Consider the following 21,873-nt stretch of genomic DNA (forward strand, 5'->3'; position numbering starts at 1 on the left):
CTCAGGACTCAAGATGATTGGAGGAAAGTATAGGGCAGATGTCAGGGGGAAGTATTTTTTACACAGAGAGTAGTGGATGTGTGGAACGCGCTACTCTGCCAGGTGTGGCAGTACAAAAGCAGATAATTAGGGACATTTAAGAGACTCTTAGATAGAGACATGGATCATTAAAAAAGGAGGGCTATGTGAGAGGGAAGGGTTGATAGATCTTACAGTTAAAAGGTTGGCACAAGATCTTGGGCCAAAGGACCTGGACTCTGCTGTAGTGTTCTATGTTCTAAGTTATTTGTATTTGTGATTGCAGTAAGAAGCAGCTTTTGTAATGTGCTAGTATATGGTAGCAGCGGTGACCTGTGGCAGGGCAGAGATGGATTCTTGCCCAGGGAGCAGTAATAATGGGTGGGTGAGGTATAGAAGTGTGAGGGTGATGGAGGGAAGAAGTGAGGTTGGCCTCAGGGACTGCATGTCTACAGTCAGCATGAGATTAGGTCATTAGCTGGGCACAGGGTAATGACTAATTGGGAAGTTGGGAAGAGGGTACCATACTATTAAGGAAGAAATGATCCTGGAGTCCATGGACTCACTTTTAAGGATTCTCCAACTCATGTTTTGAGTATTATTTATCTACCTATTTATTGTATTTGTACAGTTTGCCTTCTTTTGCACATTGGTTGTTTGTCAGTCTTTGTGTGTAGTTTTTCATTGATTCTATTGTTATTTCTTTGTCTTACTGTGAATGCTTGCAAGAAATTAATCTCATGATAGGATATGACCTCATATACATGATAAAATATTTTATTTTGACTTTAAGGGGTGGTGGTGGAAACAGATTTAATAGAGGCATTCAAAAGGCTTTAATAAAGGTACATGAACATGCAGGTAACAGAGGGATCCGGATCAAATTTACTTTAAGCTTGAACATTGAACTTTGGAGTATGTGAAGTAGTTCTGGTAATTGATGTAACTAGTAAGATGAATTATATGAGCTCTTGAGTTAGAATCTGTGGAATGGCATAAAGGAGAACAGAATCAGTAGCAGGTTTATTATCACTGACATCTGCCGCCAAGTTTTGTTGTTTTGTAGCAGACATAAAAATCACTATGTCACAATAAATAATTAAATAATGTGAAATAACAATGGTAAAGCTATTGACATAAGGACATGAGGAACTAGAAGCAGGGCCTTCTGCCCTGCACGTCTGATCTACCCAAACCTCACCTCCACTCCTCTGCCAGTTCCATATGCCTATCGGTTACCATTTTAAAGCATTTGGAGGAGATGTGGTGATAAGTAACATCAACTACAGAGGAAAGAAGTCAAGAGCAGAGAGGCCAACGCAGAGGATTGGGGAAAGGAAAAGATATAGGGCGGCGTGTGTGTGTGTGTGTGTGTGTGTGTGCGTGCGTGCGTGCGTGTGCGTGTGCGTGTGCGTGTGCGTGTGTGTGTGCGTGCGTGCGTGCCCTTAACTCCTAGTGGAGTTGTCGGGGTGCCGTCATGACAAGCTTTTTGGTGATTGCTCATCATACAGCATGTCTTGAGTATCTGAAACTTGGCGGAGCCTATCCCTCTCCAGGTTTTTTGGAGCCGGCTGGGTTCGAACTCGGGAGCCTTCACTCCGAGGTCCAGCACTGATGCCACGACGCCACCAGCCGGGCAGTGGCCATGATAACTGCTAAATATGGGATGGGTGCAGCACCTATGGCTGGGTGTGGTGCATGAATTGAGTTGCTGGAGGAACTCAGTGGACTAGGCAGTATCTGTGGAGGGAAATGGACAGATGCCATTTCGGGTTGAGATCTTCAATTTATACTGAAAGATAGAGAGAAGGTAGTCAGTATAAAGAGGAGAGGAGAGAGCTGGGCCAAGAGCTGGGCCGCCAGGACTTAAGAACTTTTTAAAAGCTATTATTAATGCTTTTTGAGATAGTGATTTAGATGCATATCATATTTTTTACTGAGTTAAGTATTGTATGTAATTAGTTTTGCTACAACAAGTGTATGGGACATTGGAAAAAAAGTTGAATTTCCCCATGGGGATGAATAAAGTATCTATCTATCTATCTATCTATCTATCTATCTATCTAAGAGGTGACAAGTAGATCCAGGTGAGAATGGGTTTGTGGGACATGGAGCCAGGTGGGGAGAGAAGGGTGAAGGTAATGACATGGGTTAACAGGTAATGTGTATACAGTTGTTTGGAGGTGGTAGCAGTAGAGAGGTTGGGCCTTGAGTAGGATTGTTATTTTTCTTCTGGTTAATTTCCTTTATATTTACTTATATGTTTGTATAGTCTCATGTTTGTCTAAATGCTCAGTAGATTTTTAGTAATTTGTAGTATATCTAGTTCTGGATTTTTGTAGAGCAAACACGAGGAAATCTGCAGATGCTGGAAATTCAAACAACACACACAAAATGCTGGTGGAACACAGCAGGCCAGGCAGCATCTATAAGGAGAAGCACTGTCGACGTTTCGGGCCGAGACCCTTCGTCAGGACCAGTCTTGTTGTCTCATAGGCTGTTATTATCATAGAATTCCCTAATCTATCCAGCTTGAACTAGTTCTCAGTATAAATACTGGCCACAAGGTAGTTCTTTAGAACAGGGAACAGTATAATATAATACAGGCCCTTCGGCCCATGATGTTGGAACATAGAATATTACAGTACGGACCCTTCCGCCAATGATGTCATGCTGACATTTTAACCTACTCCAGAGTCAATCTAACCCTTTCCTCCTGCATAACCCACCAATTTTCTTTCATCTATGTGCCTATCTACATGCTACTTATGTCTCCATAATGAATCTGCCTCCACTACCACCCCTGGCAGTGCGTTCCGCACACTCAACAATATCTGAGTAAGAAACCTACTTCTGACATCCCCCATATATGTATTTTAAAATTATGCCCCCTTGTATTAGCCATTTACACCCTGGGAAAATGTCTCTGGCTGTCCACTCACTCTATGCCTGTTATCACCTTGTACACCGCTATAATGTCACCGATATCGTTCTTTGCTCCTTTCCTTGTTCTTTTTCTTTCCTCCTTACTTACACTAAAATGAGTTGGTTCAGTTAGAGTTGGTTCCCTACTGCTGTGTAACTTCCTTGCCGTGCTTTGCTGTTATTTCTTTGTCATCAGCGTCTAATAAGACAGCTGTAACCGCAACAGATGCGTCTCATTCTTGACTTCCGAAGAACCTTCTGAACAATATTATCTCCAGATCTAACACTTAAGGCTGGTGTCAAGGGATATTTGGAAAACACAAGGTTATGCAGGGAGAACGACATTTCAGTCTTTCATCAGGACTGGAAAGAAAAGGTGCAGAAATAATAAGAATAAGGAGGTGGGGGGAGTGGAAGAGGTACAACCTGGCCAGTGATAGGCGAGACAAGGTATGGACAAATAGGGGGATGATTATTACATAAAACAGTGCTGTTATTTAAAATCAATAAAGGCTCAGCAAAGGAAAAAGAGTTAGATATAATAAATAGGACTAACAGTTTCTGGCAGTTTCACTTCAGTGATAACAGTATTGTCCATCACAGACTATCATCAGTAACAACAAATTGGGCCATCGGTTACAAGTAAAGGCTGATTTATAGTTGTGTGTACGGGCTACGCCGTAACCTATGCCATAGCCCTGATTTTCACTTCTGGTTGCTCTATGCCATAGCGAGCATGCGTTGGTGTGCGCCAAAACATTAGTTGGCGGTGGGGTTTCTATGCCACTGTGTTGAGTTTCTTCTTGACAGACATGGACGAGGAAATGCATTTCAAACATCTTCGCATGTCAGCAGGTGGATTTGACGATTTGGTTCATCTATTTCGCATTGGTGTACGCACATGGCTGAGAAGAAGCAACCCGAAATGCGTAGGAGGAAATGCGATGCTACCAAGCAGACCAATCACAGTTGTTGCGGTCTGCGTCGCTGCGACGCGCGAGTTACTTTTTTGGGGAGGTGCGCATCATCCTACGGCGTAGAGTACGGAGTAGGGTATGCGGTACCTATGGCGTCGATGCGACGTGCAAGTATAAATCAGCCTTAAGAGGGTGAGATACAGGCAAGTAGAGCAGCAGTTACAAGTATGAATCACCAGATATCATCACAGGGTTAATAGTTATAGGAACATTGTTGACAAACATAGTAAGTAGGACTGTGAGTGACAGAAACAAGGCCTTCACTTGTAATCAATAAGGCCTTTAGTTCCTGGCAAGAGGACCGCAGATGTAATAAATGACCCTGTCACTTGCGTGGAACAGGACCATCATTTATAATCATGAGGGTTCAAGTTACCAAGCAATTGAGCTGTATGCTACAGGCAATTGAGTCACTAGGCACAGGCAATCAAGCCGCCAATTAACAGAACAGATTACAATCTATCTGGATGCATTACAGTTTAGTGTGGTAGCTATGATGTTGTGGGTATCACTGAGTCATGGCTGAAAGAAGATCATAGCTGGGAGCTTAACATCCAAGGATACAAAGACAGATGAACTTAAGTATTTTGTGTCAGTCTTCACTGTGGAAGACACCAGCAGTATGTCAGAAATTTGAGAATATCAGGGGACTGAAATGAGCGTAGTTGCTGTTACTCAGGAGAAGGGGTTTGGGAAACTGAAAGGTCTGAAAGCAGATAAGTGCCCTGGACCAGATGGACAACACCGCAGCATTCTGAAAGAGGTAACTGAAAAGACTCAAGAAAGAGAGCTTTGGCCAGCAGCCAATCCAGAAAACAGAAGTTTGGAGAGGAGGGAACTTCAATCAGAGGATAAAAAGGCAGCAGTGGGTCATGGCAATGAGAAAGAACTTTGACCAGTGACCAATTGGCATTTGGGGTTGATTAGTAAGAACAAGTTAAAGGAAGGCAGGAGGACAGGGTCAGAGTGGTGAACTCGAGGCTTTAGCTCTTTGAGGTTTCAACGAAGAGAGGCTTCTCAAGTTTTTTTCCCTTTGTGGTGACCCACCTTCTATGCAGGTGAACCGGTTCACAAAATGGCGTGTGCATCGGCAGAGAGGCCAGCCCCAAAATGGCGCTGGGCCTTCTTCACCAGCAAGGGGAGAGAGCCCGCGCTCGGGAAGAGACTTTTGTAATGCACCTCTGATGTCATTTCTGCCCGGAGAGGGCAGGAAGGGAACTGCGTAAAAGCCAGTGCCACAAAGTTGGAATAAACTAGCCTGGAGTGCAACTTACAGACTGCGCGTCGTTATTTCTAGCTCTGTGTGTAGCACATCGCTACACCTTCTCTTTTTTATATCTGCTTAGCTAGGACAATAGAGATGCTAGGCCAGATAATGAAATGCTCTACTTGCGGGATGTGGGAAGGCAGGGAGACCTTCAGAGTCCCTGACAACTATAACTCCGAGAATTACATCCAGCTGCAGCTTCTAACAAACCGTGTCAAGGAGTTGGAGCTGGAACTGAATGAATTCTGGATCATTTGGGAGGCTGAGGGGCTGATAGATAGGACATATAGAGAAGTAGTTACACCTAAGGTGCAGGACACAGGAAACTGGGTGACAGTCAGGAAGGGGAAAGGGGTTAAGAAACCAGTGCAGAATACCCCTGTGGCAATCTTCCTCAACAACAGGTATATCACTTTGGATACTGTCGGGGGTGGTGGGGGGGGGGGGGGGGGGGCGGGAGAATGACCTAACAGAAGAAAGTCACAGTTGTCGGGCCTCTGGCAGTCAGACTGCCTCTGTGACTTTGAAGAGAGGGGGGCAAAGAGGCACGCTGTGGAAATAGGGGGTTTGTTAGTTAGGGGAATGGACAGGAGGTTCTGTGGGCGAGAACGAGATACCCGGATGGAATGTTACCTCCCCGATGCCAGGAAACGGGATATCTTGGATCGAGCTCTCAGCATTCTTAAGTGGGAGAGTGAACAGCCAGAAGTCGTGGTCCATGTAGGTATCAATGACATGGATAGGACGAATGACGAGGTCCTGCATAGGAAGTTCAGTGAATTAAGAGCTAAGTGAAAGGGCAAGAACTCCAGGGTTGTGATCTCAGGACTGCTACCCGCATCATGTGCTAGTGAGGCCAGAAATAGGAAGATTATACAATTTAACACATGGCGAAGGAGTTAGTGTAGGAAGAAGATTTTTGGATCATTGGGCTCTCTTCCAGGGAAGGTGGGACGTACAGAAGAGACAGTTTTTACCCAGAACTGGAGGGGGGACTAATATCCTAGCAGAAAGGTTTGTTAATGCTGCACGGTGAGGTTTAAACTAGAGTTGCAGTGGAATAGGAACCAGATGACCAGAACAGTTAGTGGAGAGGTTGTGGAGGCAGATGTTGGAAAGACCTCAGACAGTTAGGAATAAGATGGTTGAGCATGGTGCGACTAATGTCCTGAGCTACCTGTATTTCAATGTAAGAAGTACCATAGGAAAGGCAGATAATAGTGCTGAAGATGAGGTAGCTGGTTTACAAACAGAAGCGATGTGTAGTGAGGACAGGCAGTTCATAGGGCAAAATTGCAGTCAACAGGATGAGTTTCAGTGTGAAAGGCAGACAAATTTGAAAAGGTGAATACAAGATTGAAGATGCAGGAGATCAGGGCTGAGGAGAAAATCGGATCAGCCATGATGAAATGGTGAAGCAGACTCGATGGGCCAAATAGCCATATTCTGCTCCTATATCTTACGGCCTTATGATCTAGTCACTAGATTTTGGAATGGCTCCAGAAGACTGGAAAATTGCAAATGTATCTCCACTCTTTAAGAAGGAAAGGAGGAAAAGGAAAGAAAATTATAGGCTAGTTAGCTTGGCTTCAATGGTCAGAAGAAGTTGAGAGTCCTTTAGTAAGGATGACTTTTCGGGGTACATGGAGTTACATGATAAAATAAGCCAACGTCAGCATGGTTTCCTTAAGGGGAAATCGGGCCTGACAGAACTGTTGGAATTCTTTGAGGAAATAACAGGCAGGATATTTAAAGGAGAATAAGAGGATGTTGTTTACTTGGATTTTCAGAATTGACAAGGCGCTGCACGTGAGACTAATAATCAATATAACATCCATGCTACTACAGGAAAGATATTATCATGGATAGAAGATTGACTGACTGGTAGGAGGTAATGAGCGGGCATAAAGGGGACCTTTTCTGTTCTACAGGAGGTGCTGTTGGGACCGCTTCTTGTCATGTTATATGTCAATGCCAGAATTGACGGCTTTGTGGACAAGTTTGTGGACAATAAAAAGATAGGTGGAGGGATGGATAATGTTGAAAAAGCAAGGAGTCTGAAGAAGGACTTACTGATTAGGTGAATGGGCAAAGAAGTGACAGATGGAAATTAGAAAAGGAATTCTTCGGTAGAAAGACTAAAGGCAAAGATTATTTTCTGAAGAAGGAGAAAAATTCAGAAATCAATGGTACATAGGGACTTGGGAGGCATCGTGCAGGATTCCCTAAAAGTTAATTGCAGGCTGAGTCGCTGGTAAGGAAAGCAAATGCAATAGCATTCATTTTGAGAGGACTAGAATATAATAGCAAGGATATAATGCTGAAGCATTGGTCAGACCACACATGGAGTATTGTGAACAATTTTGGGCCCCTAATGGAGGATCCAGAGGAAGTTCATGAGAATAATTCCAGAAATGAAAGGGTTAAGATATCAAGAGCATTTGATGGCTCTGGTCCCGTACTCTACAGTGTTTAGAAAAATAAGGGGTGATCTCATTGAAAACTATTGAAAATATAAAGGTATATATAGAGTAGATGTGGAGAGGATGTTTCCTTTAGTGGGGGAGTCTAGGACCAGAGAGCACAGCCTCAGAATAGAGGGACATCTATTCAGAACAGAGACAAGGAGAGGTTCTTTAGCCAGAGGGTGATGAATCTGTGGAATTCATTTCCACACACAGTAGAGGCCTAGTCATTGGGTATATTTAAAATGGAGGTTAATGGGTTTTTGATTAGTAAGGCCATCAAAGGTTATGGAAAGAAGGTAGGAGAATGAGATTGAGAGGGACAATAAAACAACCATGAAAAACTGGCGGAATAGACTCGATGGGCTGAATGGTCTAATTCTGCTCCTATGTCTTACAGGCTCTCTGTCCATGACTGCACGGACACAGCTCAGTACATCAAGGAAACTAGCCTCCCCTCCAAGGACTCTGTATACGATTCTGGCTGCCTTGGTATAGCAACCAATATGTAGCGACATAGTAATGTAGCAGTTTGTGCAATGTTTTTACAGTGCCAGCTGTAAGATCCTGGTTCGATTCTCACCACTGTCTATAAAAAGAGTACATTCTTTTCGTGACTGCATGGATCTTGTCCGGGTGCTCTGTTTTCTGCTCACTTTCAAAAAACATCCAGTTCGGGTTAGTGAGCTGTGGGAATGCTCTGTTGGTGCTAGAAGCATGGCAACGCTTGTGGCTAATCCAGAACATCCTTGCTGATTTGATGTGACGCAAATACCACATTTCACTGAATGTTTCAATATACATGTGACAAATAAAGCTAACCTATTCTTTTATCAAAGACCCTACCCATCCCATATACTCTTTCTTGTCCCCCCTTCCCATCAGGCAGAAGATACAAAAAGCCTGAAGGCTTATACCATCACTGTCAAGGACAGCTTCTATCCTGTTGTTATAGGACTATTGAATTTTTCTATGGTACAATATGGTTGACTGTTAATCTCACTATCTACCACGTTGTGACCTTGCACCATATTGACTACCTGCACAGCACTTACTCAGTAATTTTATTCTCTATAATAAAAGGTTATGATAAAGGTTTGACTGACTGATTTATTATCCTTCTCAACCCCATTCTCCTGCCTTCTCCCCAAAACCTTTGATGCCCTTACCAATCAAGAACTTATCAGCCTCTGCTTTAAATATACTCAATGACTTGGCCTCCACAGCTGTCTGAGGAAATGGGTTCCACAGATTCACCGCCCACTGGCTACAGCAATTTCACCGCTTCTCTGTTCTAAAGATTCAAAGATTCAAATTATGTATGAAATAAACAACTCTGAGGTTTGTCTTCCACAGACTGCCACAAAGCAATGAAACACCATGGCGGAAAACATCAAACACCAATGCACAAAATGTGCAAATGGCGAAAAAGCAGCAAAAAACAGAATATAAAATATCAAAATATAGAGACATTAAAACAATCTAGGAATATTCAGTTTAGTTCAGTTCAATTTAGCACTGTGTCGTTCATTGACTGCAGGCCGCAGAGCCAGTCCGGTCCCATCAAAACTGCACAAAATAGCAATTTAAACAAAGGGGTAGCCAGAAACCAGAAACACATCTAACATGAACTGCATGCACAGCAAGCTCCACAAACCTTGCCCAAAACTCAAAATTCTGGTAGCATCAAGGAAGAAAGAAAGAGAGACCAGACAAACGCAGGCAGACAGTGCTGAACAACTGCTCGTCTTCTGCTCTCATTCCTGTTAATTTCAATCTTGCTCGATGCTTTAATCAGTGAGATCAGCAAGAAATGGAGTTGATCACGGACACACGTTCTGCTCAAAACCTCATCAAACTCCCTTGAAGAGAGCAAAGGACTAGATCGCTCTATCGGCCCGAAAACACACCATCAAAATGTAAATTACAGGTTCCAACAGCATGCAGCTTAGTAGCAGAATCATGTTTGAAAGAAGAAGTAAAAGAAGCAACTTTGTGAACTGTATGAAGGATGTCATCTTTGGTCGTGTTCTTCGCTGGCTCCATCCTTGCCTTCTATGGCTGTATCCTCTGGTCCTAGACTCTCCCACTATTGGAAACGGACAATCCACATCCACTCTATCAATGCCTTTCAATATTTAGTAGGTTTCCATGAGGCCCTCCTCATTCTTCTAAATTCCAGCGAGTACAGGCCCAAAGCCCAATGAACTTTTTTTACAAATTAAACTTTATTCATAATGAAAAATTATATACAAGAATTATTTACCATTCAATGCATTTTTACTCTTTAAATACATGGTCAGTGTTCACACACATTAATAGCACTGGTGCCACTCAAGTGGCAATTTCAGGTGGTATAATAACTACTACAATAATCGAGCAGCTGCCTCACTTCACCTGGCTCCCCCCTCATCGAGAAGAACCCTGCATCATGGTCCTTCCCAAATGTGCCCTTGTGGTGACTGCACCAAGTTTGAGTGCGTCCCTCAGCATGAATTCCTGCGGCCTGGAATGTGCCGGTTGGCAGCATTCCTCCACGGACATCTTGAACAAATTTTGGTCCAACTAAAGAGTGCCTTTCACCAAGCTGATGATCTGCCAGCAGTACTTGATGTTTGTCTCCGTGCTTACCCCTGGAAACAGTCCATAGGTCAGAGAGTCCTCTGAAATGCTGCTGCTCATCTTTCTCGATGCCCTCTTTGTAAACCCACAGTCTGCAAAGAAGTGAGCTACTGTCTCTTCCCCACTAGTCATCTCGTGGGTAGCGGGCTGTGGCGATGATGCTCTGGGCATGCAGGAAGGATCTAACTTGACTGGGAGGGCCCCTCTCACACCCAGCCATGCGTGGTCTTGGTGAGATCTGGCGATGAAGCATTCTGTCAGATGCTCTAGACACTCAGGAAAACACCTACATTGAGTCTTTTTCCTGCAGTATCTGCATGATGTTCTGTGCTGATCACTGCCTGATTACCTTGTGGTCAAAGGTTTTGGTCTGGAAGAATGTTTTTGTGAAGAACTGGTAGCGTGGCAACATCCAGCTGACTGGGACATTGCATAGCAAGAGGGCAAGACCCATCTTTTGCAACATTGAGGACAGATAGAAACTTGGCATGGAGACTTGGTGCCCACATATTTAGGCTCCACACACAGCTTGATACAGCCACACACAAAGGTGGTCATCAGGATGAAGTCGACACTGGCTACATTTATATCTCCCACAGTGCAGGGACTTGTGCACGGTGACCCATCTTACCTGCTCCATCTTAGATCCCCAGATAAACCTGAAGACAGCTCGGATGATTCCCAAGCTGGAGCAGTGGAGGATGGGCCGCACCTGCACCACGTACAGTAGCGCTGAGAGCGCCTCTCATCTGATGACCAGGTTCTTCCCAGTTATTTACAGGGAGCGCCCTCCTCCCAGTCCCAATTTCTGTTTTACTTTCCCAGTCCACTCCTCCAATTCTTGTTGTATGCCTCGGCCCCTCCAAACCAGATCTCCAGCACGTTCATGTAATCCGACTTGGTGGTGAAGGGGACTCTGGATCGGTCGGGCCAGCTGCCAAAGAGCACAGCCTCGGTCTTTGTGCGGTTAACCTTGGCCCCGATGTCAATTCAAACTGGTCACAGATGCTGATCGATCTGCAACCTGACCTCGTATCTGAACAGAAGACAGTGATGGCGTCTACGCACAGTGAGGTTTCACTTGGGTTACTCCACTGTCCAGCAGCCTCACCCTTCTTATGCTCTTGTTCTTCCTGATGGCTTCAGCAAAGGGTTCTACACAACACACAAACAAGTCAAAGGGAGAATGGGCAACACTGCCTGACTCCAGACTTGATGGGAAAGTTATTTGTTTTCCAACCATTGACTTGAACTCTACTACAGATGTACATGTTCAGCAGCTGGATCCAGTTCCTGATTCCATCACAAAATCCCACTTTGGACAGTACATCCATCATGTATGTGTGTGATATCCTGGTGAAGGTTTTCTCCTGGTCCAAACTGACCAGGCAGGCATCCACCCCATGTTCTGCATGTAAATGATGGTGTCCCTCAGCAGCATGTGGCTGTCAAATATCTTCCTGCCAGATACAGCACAAGTTTGGTCTGGGTGAGTCGCCTATCCTAGAACAGACTTGACATGGTTGGCTATGGCCTTGGACACATTCAAGAGTGAAATGGGTCTCCAATTCTTAATGTCATCTCTTTCCCTCTTCTCCTTGTAGATGAAGGTAATGATGACACTCCTCATGCCAGCTAGAAGCATTGTACATTTCCAGCAGGTCTGGGCCCATCCAGTTCCATAGTGCCGAGCACAACTCAATCAGTAAGCCATTGCTTCTGGGAGTTTTATTTGAGTCAAAGGAATGGATGGAGCCAATCAGCTCCTCCAGGGTCAGTGGCTGGTCCATACCCTCCCACTTGCTATCATCTAATACTTCCTTAATAGACGACAGGAAGTTCTGGGAGGCTGTAGTTTCTGTCATACAGACTGGCACAGAAGGACTTATGGAGCCTCAGTATGTCCATCTGTGAGGATGCTACTGCGCCATCCTCATCCTTAATGCTGTGGATCACAGAGGTTCTCCTGTGAACCTTTAGGAAGAAGAAACGTGTGCACATAAGCCCAGAGCCAACAAGTACTTCTCATACATTAACTCTTTCATTCCTAGGATCATTCTCATAAAACTCCTCTGGGCCGTCTCCAATGTTAGCACATTTGGGGCCCAAAACCGCTCACAAGACTCCATGTCTCATCGACATCTTTATGTAACATTGTAAAATCAACACTTTAATGTTTAGTGAATCCACAATGCTTACCCAGTGAAGAGATCCAATGCACAATTTGGTAGCAAGGAGTGGGATTGTGGGATCATCTGGTTTGAGTCTTATACATTCTCTCAGTACTCTCACTGCCCGTGCAGACTAAGAGAGACAACATGGAATGGAAATAATTTACATTAAAATACAATAGAATCAATGAGAAACTATACACAAAGACTGACAAGCAACCAATGTGCAAAAGAAAAAACTGTGCAAATACAGAAATAATAATAAATAAATAAATACTGAGATTATGAGTTGTAGGGTCTTTGAAAGTGAGTCCTTAGGCTGTGGAATCAGTTCAGAGTTCAGTATTTATCTTCTAACCTACAACAGATTATTTGGTCATTATCTCATATCTGTTTATGATACCTTGCTGTGTGCAAATTAGCTCCCTACACCTTATTATTAACAGTGGTAAGAAAATGTTCATTTCTACAGTGCCTTTGATGTTCCCAAAGCATTTTATGGTTAATTAAGACTTTCTAAGGTGCAATTACCAATGGAAGGTGCAAAATACTCGATAGTCAGCAACGAAGTCAAATGAACAGCAATGAGATAAATGACTAGAGGAATCACGTTACTTTGGTGAACTAAATGATAATTATTGTTGAGGACACCAGATAAACTTCTTCACCTGAAAATGCAGACAGAGTCTCATGTGAAATCCAGCATCTGGTATTGCTTCACTGAAACTTAATGAATATTGAAAGGCCTAGATATGGTGGATGGGGAACATCAACAGACAGGCAGCTGTGGAATCCAAGTCATTTAAGGCAGAGGTTAATAGGTTCTTGATTAGTAAATGCATCAAAGGTTATAGGGAGAAGGCCTGCAAATGGAGTTGTGAGCGAAAATAAATTAGCCATGATCAAATGGTGGAGCAAACTTGGTGGATCATTAAAACATTCTGAGATGTAATTTCTCTCCCTTTCTCTATTTATGGTCTTGTGGAGGTCTGAGGGCCCAAGTTTTCAGTGTAGTTGATTTCTTGAATGACCTGCCAGAGCTGATGGACACAGGAACAGTAACAATACTTCAGAGGCACCTGGAGAGGTATTTGAATGAACTGAGCACAGATTCTTGATTAATAAGGGCATCTGAGGCTACAGTGAGAAGGCAGAAGAATGTAGTTGAGAGGGATAATAAATCAGACAGGATGGAATGGCAGAGCAGACTTAATAAGCTGAATGACCTAATTTTGCTCCTATGTCTTATGGTCTATTATGGTCTCATACACAGCGCAGTTCATGCAAAAACTGTAAATTGTTTTGACAGTGGCCATTTTACTTGATTCAACTAGAAACATACTGCATTCTTCACATTTATTTAACTACCACTAACCTTGCCAGCAGCCATCAGGGACAATGCAAACTGGTACCAAAGGTGAAACTCCTCAAACGTAAACTTCATTGCTCGTTCCAAGCACTAGAATTGAAAATAAACACTTTAATTTCAAAATCTGTCACAGCTCACATTACATGATGCTAGAATCAGCAATAAAATTCCCCTCGTGTTATGAGTATGGACTGATACCTCAGAATCAGAATCAGGTTTATTATCAATAATGTCACAAAATTTGTAGTTTTGTGGCAGCAGTACAATGCAATACATAAAAATTACTATGAATTACAATAAGAATATATTTTAAAAAGAGCAAAAAGAGAGCAAAATAGATAATGTTCATGGTCTGTTCGGAAATCTGAAGGGGGAAGGGGAAAGAATCTGCTCCTGAAACATTGTTCCTGAAGTGTCTTTAAGCTTCTGTACTTCCATCTCAATGGTAGTAACAAAAAGAGGGCATATTCTGGATGGTGAGGGTCCTTCATGTTGGGTGTTACCTTCTTGAGGCACCGCCTTTTGAAGATGTCGTTGATGGTGGGGAGACTAATGCTCATGATGGAGCTGACTAAGTCTACAGCCTTCTGAAGCTTTTTTCTGATCCTATACATTGGAACCTTCATACCAGGCAGTCATGCAACCAGTAAGAATGCTCTCCACGGTACATCTGTAGAAATTTGCTTGAATCTCCTCAAAATGGCATGCCTTCTTCATGACTGCATGAATATCTTGGGCCCAGGATGGATTTTCTGAAATGTTACTGATATCTTAGATGGCGATGAGGAGGCATACAAGAAAGATAGATTGACTGGTGAGGGTATTCCAACAACAACTTTGCACTCAACATCAGAGGGCCGGTGAGGCACAAGGCAAGATGGCAGCACAGCACTGAGCACTGACATATAACCCTCCTTTTTCACGTTCTTTAGGGCTCATAGACAGTCTTAACACAAGGCTGAGTTGGAGAAAGATCTAACTAAAGACATGACCTCAAAAAAAGATCCAAATTCAACCACGAAACAAGATACCAGCAGACAACACCAAGCTAACGATTCATCCGAGGAAATAGCTATGCTAATTAAGCAAATAATGGCAACGGAGATGGAATCACTCCAAGAAACTGTAGCCCACGTGCTAAAGGAGTCGCTGGAAAAGGCTCTCGACCCCATTCTCTGCATATGGCAGAGAATGGCAACATTCTCCAGTTATTAAAGGAGCAAGCAGTCATTCATGCTAAAAAATTTAGCACGGTCTTCAACAAAATAGACAACATTCTGGTTAGCTTACGCAAGAATGAAAAAATTAATAACTCCTGTCTCGCGGAGGTGACTAAGATACGGAAGAAGCTAAACGACTTGGAGGACAGATCCAGGAGAAACAATTTGCGACTGATCAACTTATCAACAGGCGCTAAGGGCGACGATCCAAGAGGTTACTTCCAGGAGATGCTACCTAATTGGATTCCAACACTCAAGAATTCCCACAGCACTCCATTGGAGATTGATAGAGCACATAGAATCTTTACCAACAACACTTCAAGACCGCGGACCATGGTCTTTAGGCTTCTACGGTACACTGACCAGCAGGCTATCCTGGAGGGTGCAAGGAAAGCCAAACCTACTCTCCCTGATGGTACCCAGCTGAAGTTCTTCGCCGACTACAGATGCAGGAACAGCAAGGATACAAGGAGATCCGTGCTAAGCTTTGACAGAAAGGGATCAACTCGTTCCTCATATACCTAGCGATTTTGAGAGTGAATATCAAGGGCATGAAGGTGTTGTTTAACTTGGCAGAGGAAGCGAAAGAAGCTCTGAAATCATCGGTGCTGGGAGGTATGGAAGAAGACCCTGGGCTAAGTCCACACGCCCCTCAGGAGGAGATGGAACTACATTAAGAGCTCAGACCTGCCTGTATGCGCAATCTTAGCAGGCATGGGCAAGTTAACGTCCTAGGTGTGGAGTTTTCTGGTTATTCTTTTATTGGAAAGACATTCGATGCACTTTTGTATTTAGTTAATTAAGGGGCCAATCTGTTTCTGAGTATTGCAGGTCAGAGTTTTAAGGTAATGGCTCAGTTAACTTGTTAGTACAAGGATAACATGGTAAGGTGATGTAAGTCCGCCTAGAATATACTTATTATCTTTTACTTTCTAAGGCGATATTCAACACACCCAAATGTCATACTTCATCAAGAATGAAGCTGAACACAGCAGTTTGTTCTGAATAACTTCAGTCGTACATGTTCATTTCGGGTTATGTCTCCAGTAGACTTGTTTACGTTCATTGGTGCCAGGTAAGACGTCATTGGCGTCATTGCTAAGCAACAGTGTATTAAAGCAACAGTCTCCCACAAGAGAGCTGTTGGGGTCTTGATTATGTGTTACATTTGAGACAGGAATGCTTTTAATTATATAGGTTAATGGGTTTGACCAGGTTTTTTTCTCGACTCTTTGATATGATTGTCTATGAGAACTGCTTTGCCTTTCTAAATGTGTTGGTGCTGGGGGGGGGGGGGGCAGTTATTGTTCAGTGTCTGACATTGCTAAGTGACATGCACAGATGTTACAAAGTAAAGGGTTGAATGGGAGGGGTGATGGGAAGTGGGTAACTCAGGACTCCAACATTAACTTACAACAACAGATCCTGGGGAAGATGAGCAACACAGATAAATTAGAAAATCTTACTATTGTATAATTTAATGTTAGAGGATTAAACTCTCGCTACAAGCGTTCAAAGGTTTTAGATCTCTTACGTAGAAAGAAAATAGATATCGTGCTGTTACAGTAAACACATCTTAAACCTAGACATTCCCAGGGTTCAAAACTGCTTTTATAAACCCGTTGTGATGTCAGCTGATGGTACTCATACGAAAGGAATTATGATATTAATGAAAAAAGTAGTATTAATGTATCAATTGAAAAGACTGGTGCCGACAATGAAGGACTGTACATCCATTCAGGGTAAAAAAGTTGCATTCATTAGTCTATAGGCCCCAACTATATTCGAGGTTGAATTTCTTTTCCTCAATTGCCTCACAATTACTGAAGTTAAGTGACTACCAACTATATGTTGGTTCGGACATGAATGCTTTGGTAAACAATAACATCAATAAATCCTCCTGAACTACATCAAGATGTCAAGAATCTGCTTCCAAAACACTTAAGCTTCTTCTAACGGATTTAAATTTAACTGATCTGTGGAGGGTGCATAATCCATCTGCTAAAGACTATACCTTCTTCTCCACAAGACATAAAACTTTCTCTCGGATAGATTACATTCTTTTATCCTCTGGTTTGCTGCCTTTGGTACACTCAATAGAATTTTTGCCCTGACATCCATCTGATCACAACCCAGTCATATCTACTTTTAATTATGGCAAAAATAAAAATAAGGCTGATAGGTGGAGGTTTAACTGCACCCTACTGAAAAAACAACGAATTTCTAACACAACTGAGAACAAGGCTGACGGAATTTATGAATTTAAATAAAAATAGTGTCTCGGATGTGACAGTGGTTTGGGCCCCCATCAAGGGTTTCTTACAAAATAACGCCATATGGTTCAGTTCCCACCCACATAAAAGCCAGCTTCAAAAGATTTCCACCCTAAAAGAACAATGTAAGATTTTGGAGAATGATCTCAAAAGGAGATAAACCATAATAAAAGAAAACAAGCTCAAAACAAAATAAGCAGAATTAAATGATTTATTAAGAAGCAGGGCAGAATACAAAACCAAACATAAGTATTATGCAGAAGGCAGCAGACTGAGCCATCTTTTGGCACTAACGCTCAAACAACAGGAAGCTAAAAGGTCTATACCAGCGATTAGATGTGTTAAACGTGGAGTAGTATCTTCATCAGAGGAGATAAATAAGACATTCAAGAATTACTTTAAAGAACTGTATACAAGTGGCTCAGTCCCTTCTGAGAATGACTTCACAAATTTTTTTAGTGGATTAGACCTCCATACTTTTAATTAGAGGACACCAAAACTCTAGACTTTCCTATTCCACTGGATGAGCTACTTAAAGCAGTCAAAGCTACAAATAGATGGCATACCTGTGTAACTTTACCTAGCACTTTGGGATATTCTTGGACTAGTATGGTTAGAAACATAAAATAATGCTACTGGAAATGGCGCTTTCCATAGATATCTAAACACAGCCCTGATCACAGTCATATCTAAGCCCGGTCAGGACCCCTTGGAGTGTGCCAATTACCATTCAATCTCCTTGATAATTGCCAACCTCAAGATATTTTCCAAAGTCTTAGCCAGTAGACTTGAGACAGTAGTTGGGAAAATAATTAGCCCAGTTCAAACGGGCTTTATCAGGGGACGTCTCGCATCTGATAATATTCACCGGCTCTTATACATACTGAGTGCAACACATAAAATCCCACCTGCCTGTGGCCTGCTATTTCTAGATGCTGAAAAAGCATTTGACCACCTTGAATGGCAGTATCTTTGGAGAGTTCTAAAAGAATTTAAGTTCAGCGATAAATTTATCAATCTGATTCAAACACTGTATGCTAATCCTTCAGCCCGGGTATGTGTGGGAGGAGGTTTCTCAGAGTTATTTGACATAGGATGGGGCTCACGGCAAGGGGACCCTTTGTCTCATTTAATTTTTACTATATCTATTGAATTGCTTGCACATTTAATTAGAAACTCTTCTCAGATCTCCCCTATTACAATAGGTACAACATCACATTCAATATCACTTTACGTGGACAACTCACTAGTTTATATGGCAAATGTTCAACAAACTCTCCCCAATGTTTTAAAAACACTGGAGCAATTTGGATTTCTTTCAGGATACACAGTTAATTTGTCAAAATCAGCACTGATGCTGATTAATACAGATAAAAGTAAGGTGTCTCTCCCTCCCCAGATTAAGGTTACAAAACAGGTCCTCTACTTGGGTATTAAAGTTAATACTTCCCTATCTTCTGTGGTTAAAACAAATTACTCATTAATTTTGAAAAAAAATAGAAGATATTAATAGATGGAGACACCTGCCAGCATCAGTCCCAGCCCGTATATCAGTCATTAAAATGAACATCTTACCCCGCATTAATTTTATCAGCTCAATGATCCCACTTGCACTTCCAGCAGGATATTGGCAAAAACTGGACTCCCTACTACGATGCTATGTTTGGAACGGTAAACGACCCAATATAAAGTGGTCAGCTCTACAATTCAAGAAGTCGGATGGGGGATTGGCCTGTCCAAATTTTAAATTGTATCTCTGGGCATTTGAATTAGAGTCTTCGGTATTGGATGGAAGAGGATAAAGTTTCGTCATGGAAAAATATAGAACAAGAGCTAATAGCACCAATAAGGTTGAAGGACTTTTTCCTTATAGGTATGTCTATCAAAAGATGTGATTTGTATTACGGTCCAATTTTAACCCATATGCTACAAGTGTTTAGAGCAGCAGAAAAGTTCCTAAAATGTAAAAGCGTATGGTGCAAATCTTCTCCATTATGGAACAATAATCATCTTCTATCTGGCGGGAAAACATTCACTAACAGAATTTGGGAGGATAAAGGTATTATTACTCTTCAAGATATTAATGGGGCAAGTGCTATCCTTAGCTTTCAAGAACTGGTATCTCGATATAATATTGATAAACACTCTCTTTTCTTCTCCTTTAGAGTACGATCAGCTTACAAAGCCTATGGGGCTCCCTGGGAGTCAGATTTAAAGGACTATCCCATTTTAAGTTGGATACAGGGTGCTCCAAGACAGATAGTGTCATATATCTATGATAAACTAAACTCCCAGAAATATATGCCCACATCAGGAATGAAGGCCTGGGATAGGGACATACCTGAATTGGGACAAGACTTAGGCTGGGATGCGATTTGGGATAACGCTGCCGGTGCTCCGAAAAACCCAAATCATCGGTATATACACTTGAAATTTTGTCATAGAGCATACTTAACACCGAGAATTAGACATCAAATGGGATGGTTCATTTTGCCCCCACAGAATCGTTGGCTCTTTTATACATGTTGTATTGGAATGTCCAGGGGTTTTTCGTTTGTGGGGGAAGGTTATCAGTACTCTTACAGAACTAATGGGGGTATAATTACCAAAGGACCCCACTGTACATCTTCTAAATGATGACACCTAACTTTCGCTTACGGAAAAAACAGGCAAAGTCTGGCTGGCAGGCCTGACTGCAGCTAAGAAGATTGTAGTCCAGCGTTGGAAACTTCCCCATGATATTTCAAGTACTCACTGGCTTCAGAGCTTTTTGGACATTTCTTACCTGGGACTACCATCAGCAAGAGTAAATGATGCATGACCAAACACAATCTTAATGTGGACAAATCTGATATTTAACTTAAAAGATCTTTTGTTAAAATAGGAATGTTCTGTCCGTGTATGCACTACTATTCTGTTGGTTGGTGGAGGGGAGAGGGATGGGGGGGTGGAGAGGGGGGTGGGGATGAGGAAGAGGATGAGGGGTGGAGGGGGGAATGGTGATAAAGGTTGGTAGGTGGCTGGGTTAAACAGTCATAATGTAAACAGCAACTAGTTGTATTGAATGTAATTTGTTGGTGTTGCAATAAAAATTAGTGATTAAAAAAACCATCAGAGGACCAAGAAACTGATTGTGGACTTCAGGAAGGGGAAGTTGAGGGAACACACATCAGTCCTTATTGAGGGGTCAGCAGTGGAAAAGATGAGCAGTTTCAAGTCTGTGGACATCAACATCTCAGAGGATATATCTTGGACCCACCATATTGATGCAGTCACAAAGAAGGGATGCCAGCGGCTATACTGGATTAGAAATCTGGTATGTCACCAAAGACTCTAGTAAATTTCTACAGATATACCATGGAGAGCTTTCTGACTGGTTGTGTTATCATCAATATGGAGGCATCAAAGCCCAGTATCTTAAGAGGCTGCAGATCCATCATGGCACGTCTCTCTATCATTGAGGACAAGAAGGCAGCATCTATCATTAAAGATCCTGACCATCCAGGATGTGTCTTATGATCTTATTCATATCATTACTACCATCATGGAGGGTGTACATGAGCCTGAAGACCATACTCAACATTTTAGGAACATCTTCTGTTCTGCCATCAGACTTCTGAATAGTCCATGAACCAATGAAAACTACTTTGCTATTCTTTTTTTGCATTTTTTAAAACTGGAACTTACTATGCCCGCACTATATTCTGCCACAAAACAACAAAGTTCACAAATTATGTCAGTGATACTAATCCTGATTCTGATTCAAGGGAAGTTTGAGGAAATGGAAGTGATAAATGAAATGTAAATGAGAATGAAGGACTGATGTTCATTGTGACTCCTGATATAACTCTAATAATGGCAGGGGTACCTTGTATAAACATCTCCCTCAACAACAGCTAGCAACAATAAATATTATTCCCATTTTACTAGAGCTTTTAACATAGCAAAGTATCACAAATCATTTCTAAGTACCTCTTGTCTGGCTGCCTGTTTATTCTCTCGACCGTAAATCAGAAAGTTGACTGTAAAGTCTCATTCTTGGAATTAAGGACACAAACTGAAAAATAGTTATATTGTACTTTTTGGCCTGATCAGTTCAAGTTTTACTTATCCTCAAAAGGCAGTTGTCTACCCTGCTAACCTTATCCCTAACCCCTGTACTATTTTATTTAGTTATAGAGAGAGAGAGAGAGAGCACAGAAACAGGCCCCTCCACCCATAATTGTCCATGTGACCTAAGTATTATAAAGCTATGTCCATTTCTCAGCACTTAACTTATATCCCTCTAAACTCTTATCATCCATGTACTTATCCACATATTTGGATGTAGTTAATGTTCCTGCCTCAACTACTTCCTCTGGCAGCTGATTTCATATATAAGACCGTAATACATAGCAGGAGAATTAGCTCATTTGGTTCATTGTGCTTACTCTGCCACTAAAACATAGCCAATTTATTTTCCCTCTCAACCACATTTTTGCCTTCTCCCCTTATCCTTTGACATCCTTACCAATCAAGAACCTATCAACCACCGCTTTTACCTTATGTGTAAAAAACTTGCTTCTC

The 21,873-nt window shown here is 42.2% G+C and overlaps 1 protein-coding gene across 1 annotated transcript in view; it reads right to left on the reverse strand.

The window, feature by feature from the left end:
• Positions 1 to 21,873, reverse strand: part of ttc7b (tetratricopeptide repeat domain 7B) — a 470,560-nt gene that overhangs the window by 219,265 nt on the left and 229,422 nt on the right. Inside the window, exons 10-11 of the mRNA XM_073039387.1 lie at positions 13,821 to 13,904; positions 12,474 to 12,578 (exon numbers count right to left, since the gene is read on the reverse strand). Of these exons, the coding sequence (XP_072895488.1) occupies positions 12,474 to 12,578; positions 13,821 to 13,904 (189 nt within the window). The remainder of the gene's footprint in view (positions 1 to 12,473; positions 12,579 to 13,820; positions 13,905 to 21,873) is intronic.

The sequence above is a fragment of the Hemitrygon akajei genome, chromosome 3, assembly GCF_048418815.1.
Source record: "Hemitrygon akajei chromosome 3, sHemAka1.3, whole genome shotgun sequence".
Classification (NCBI taxonomy): Eukaryota; Metazoa; Chordata; class Chondrichthyes; order Myliobatiformes; family Dasyatidae; genus Hemitrygon; species Hemitrygon akajei.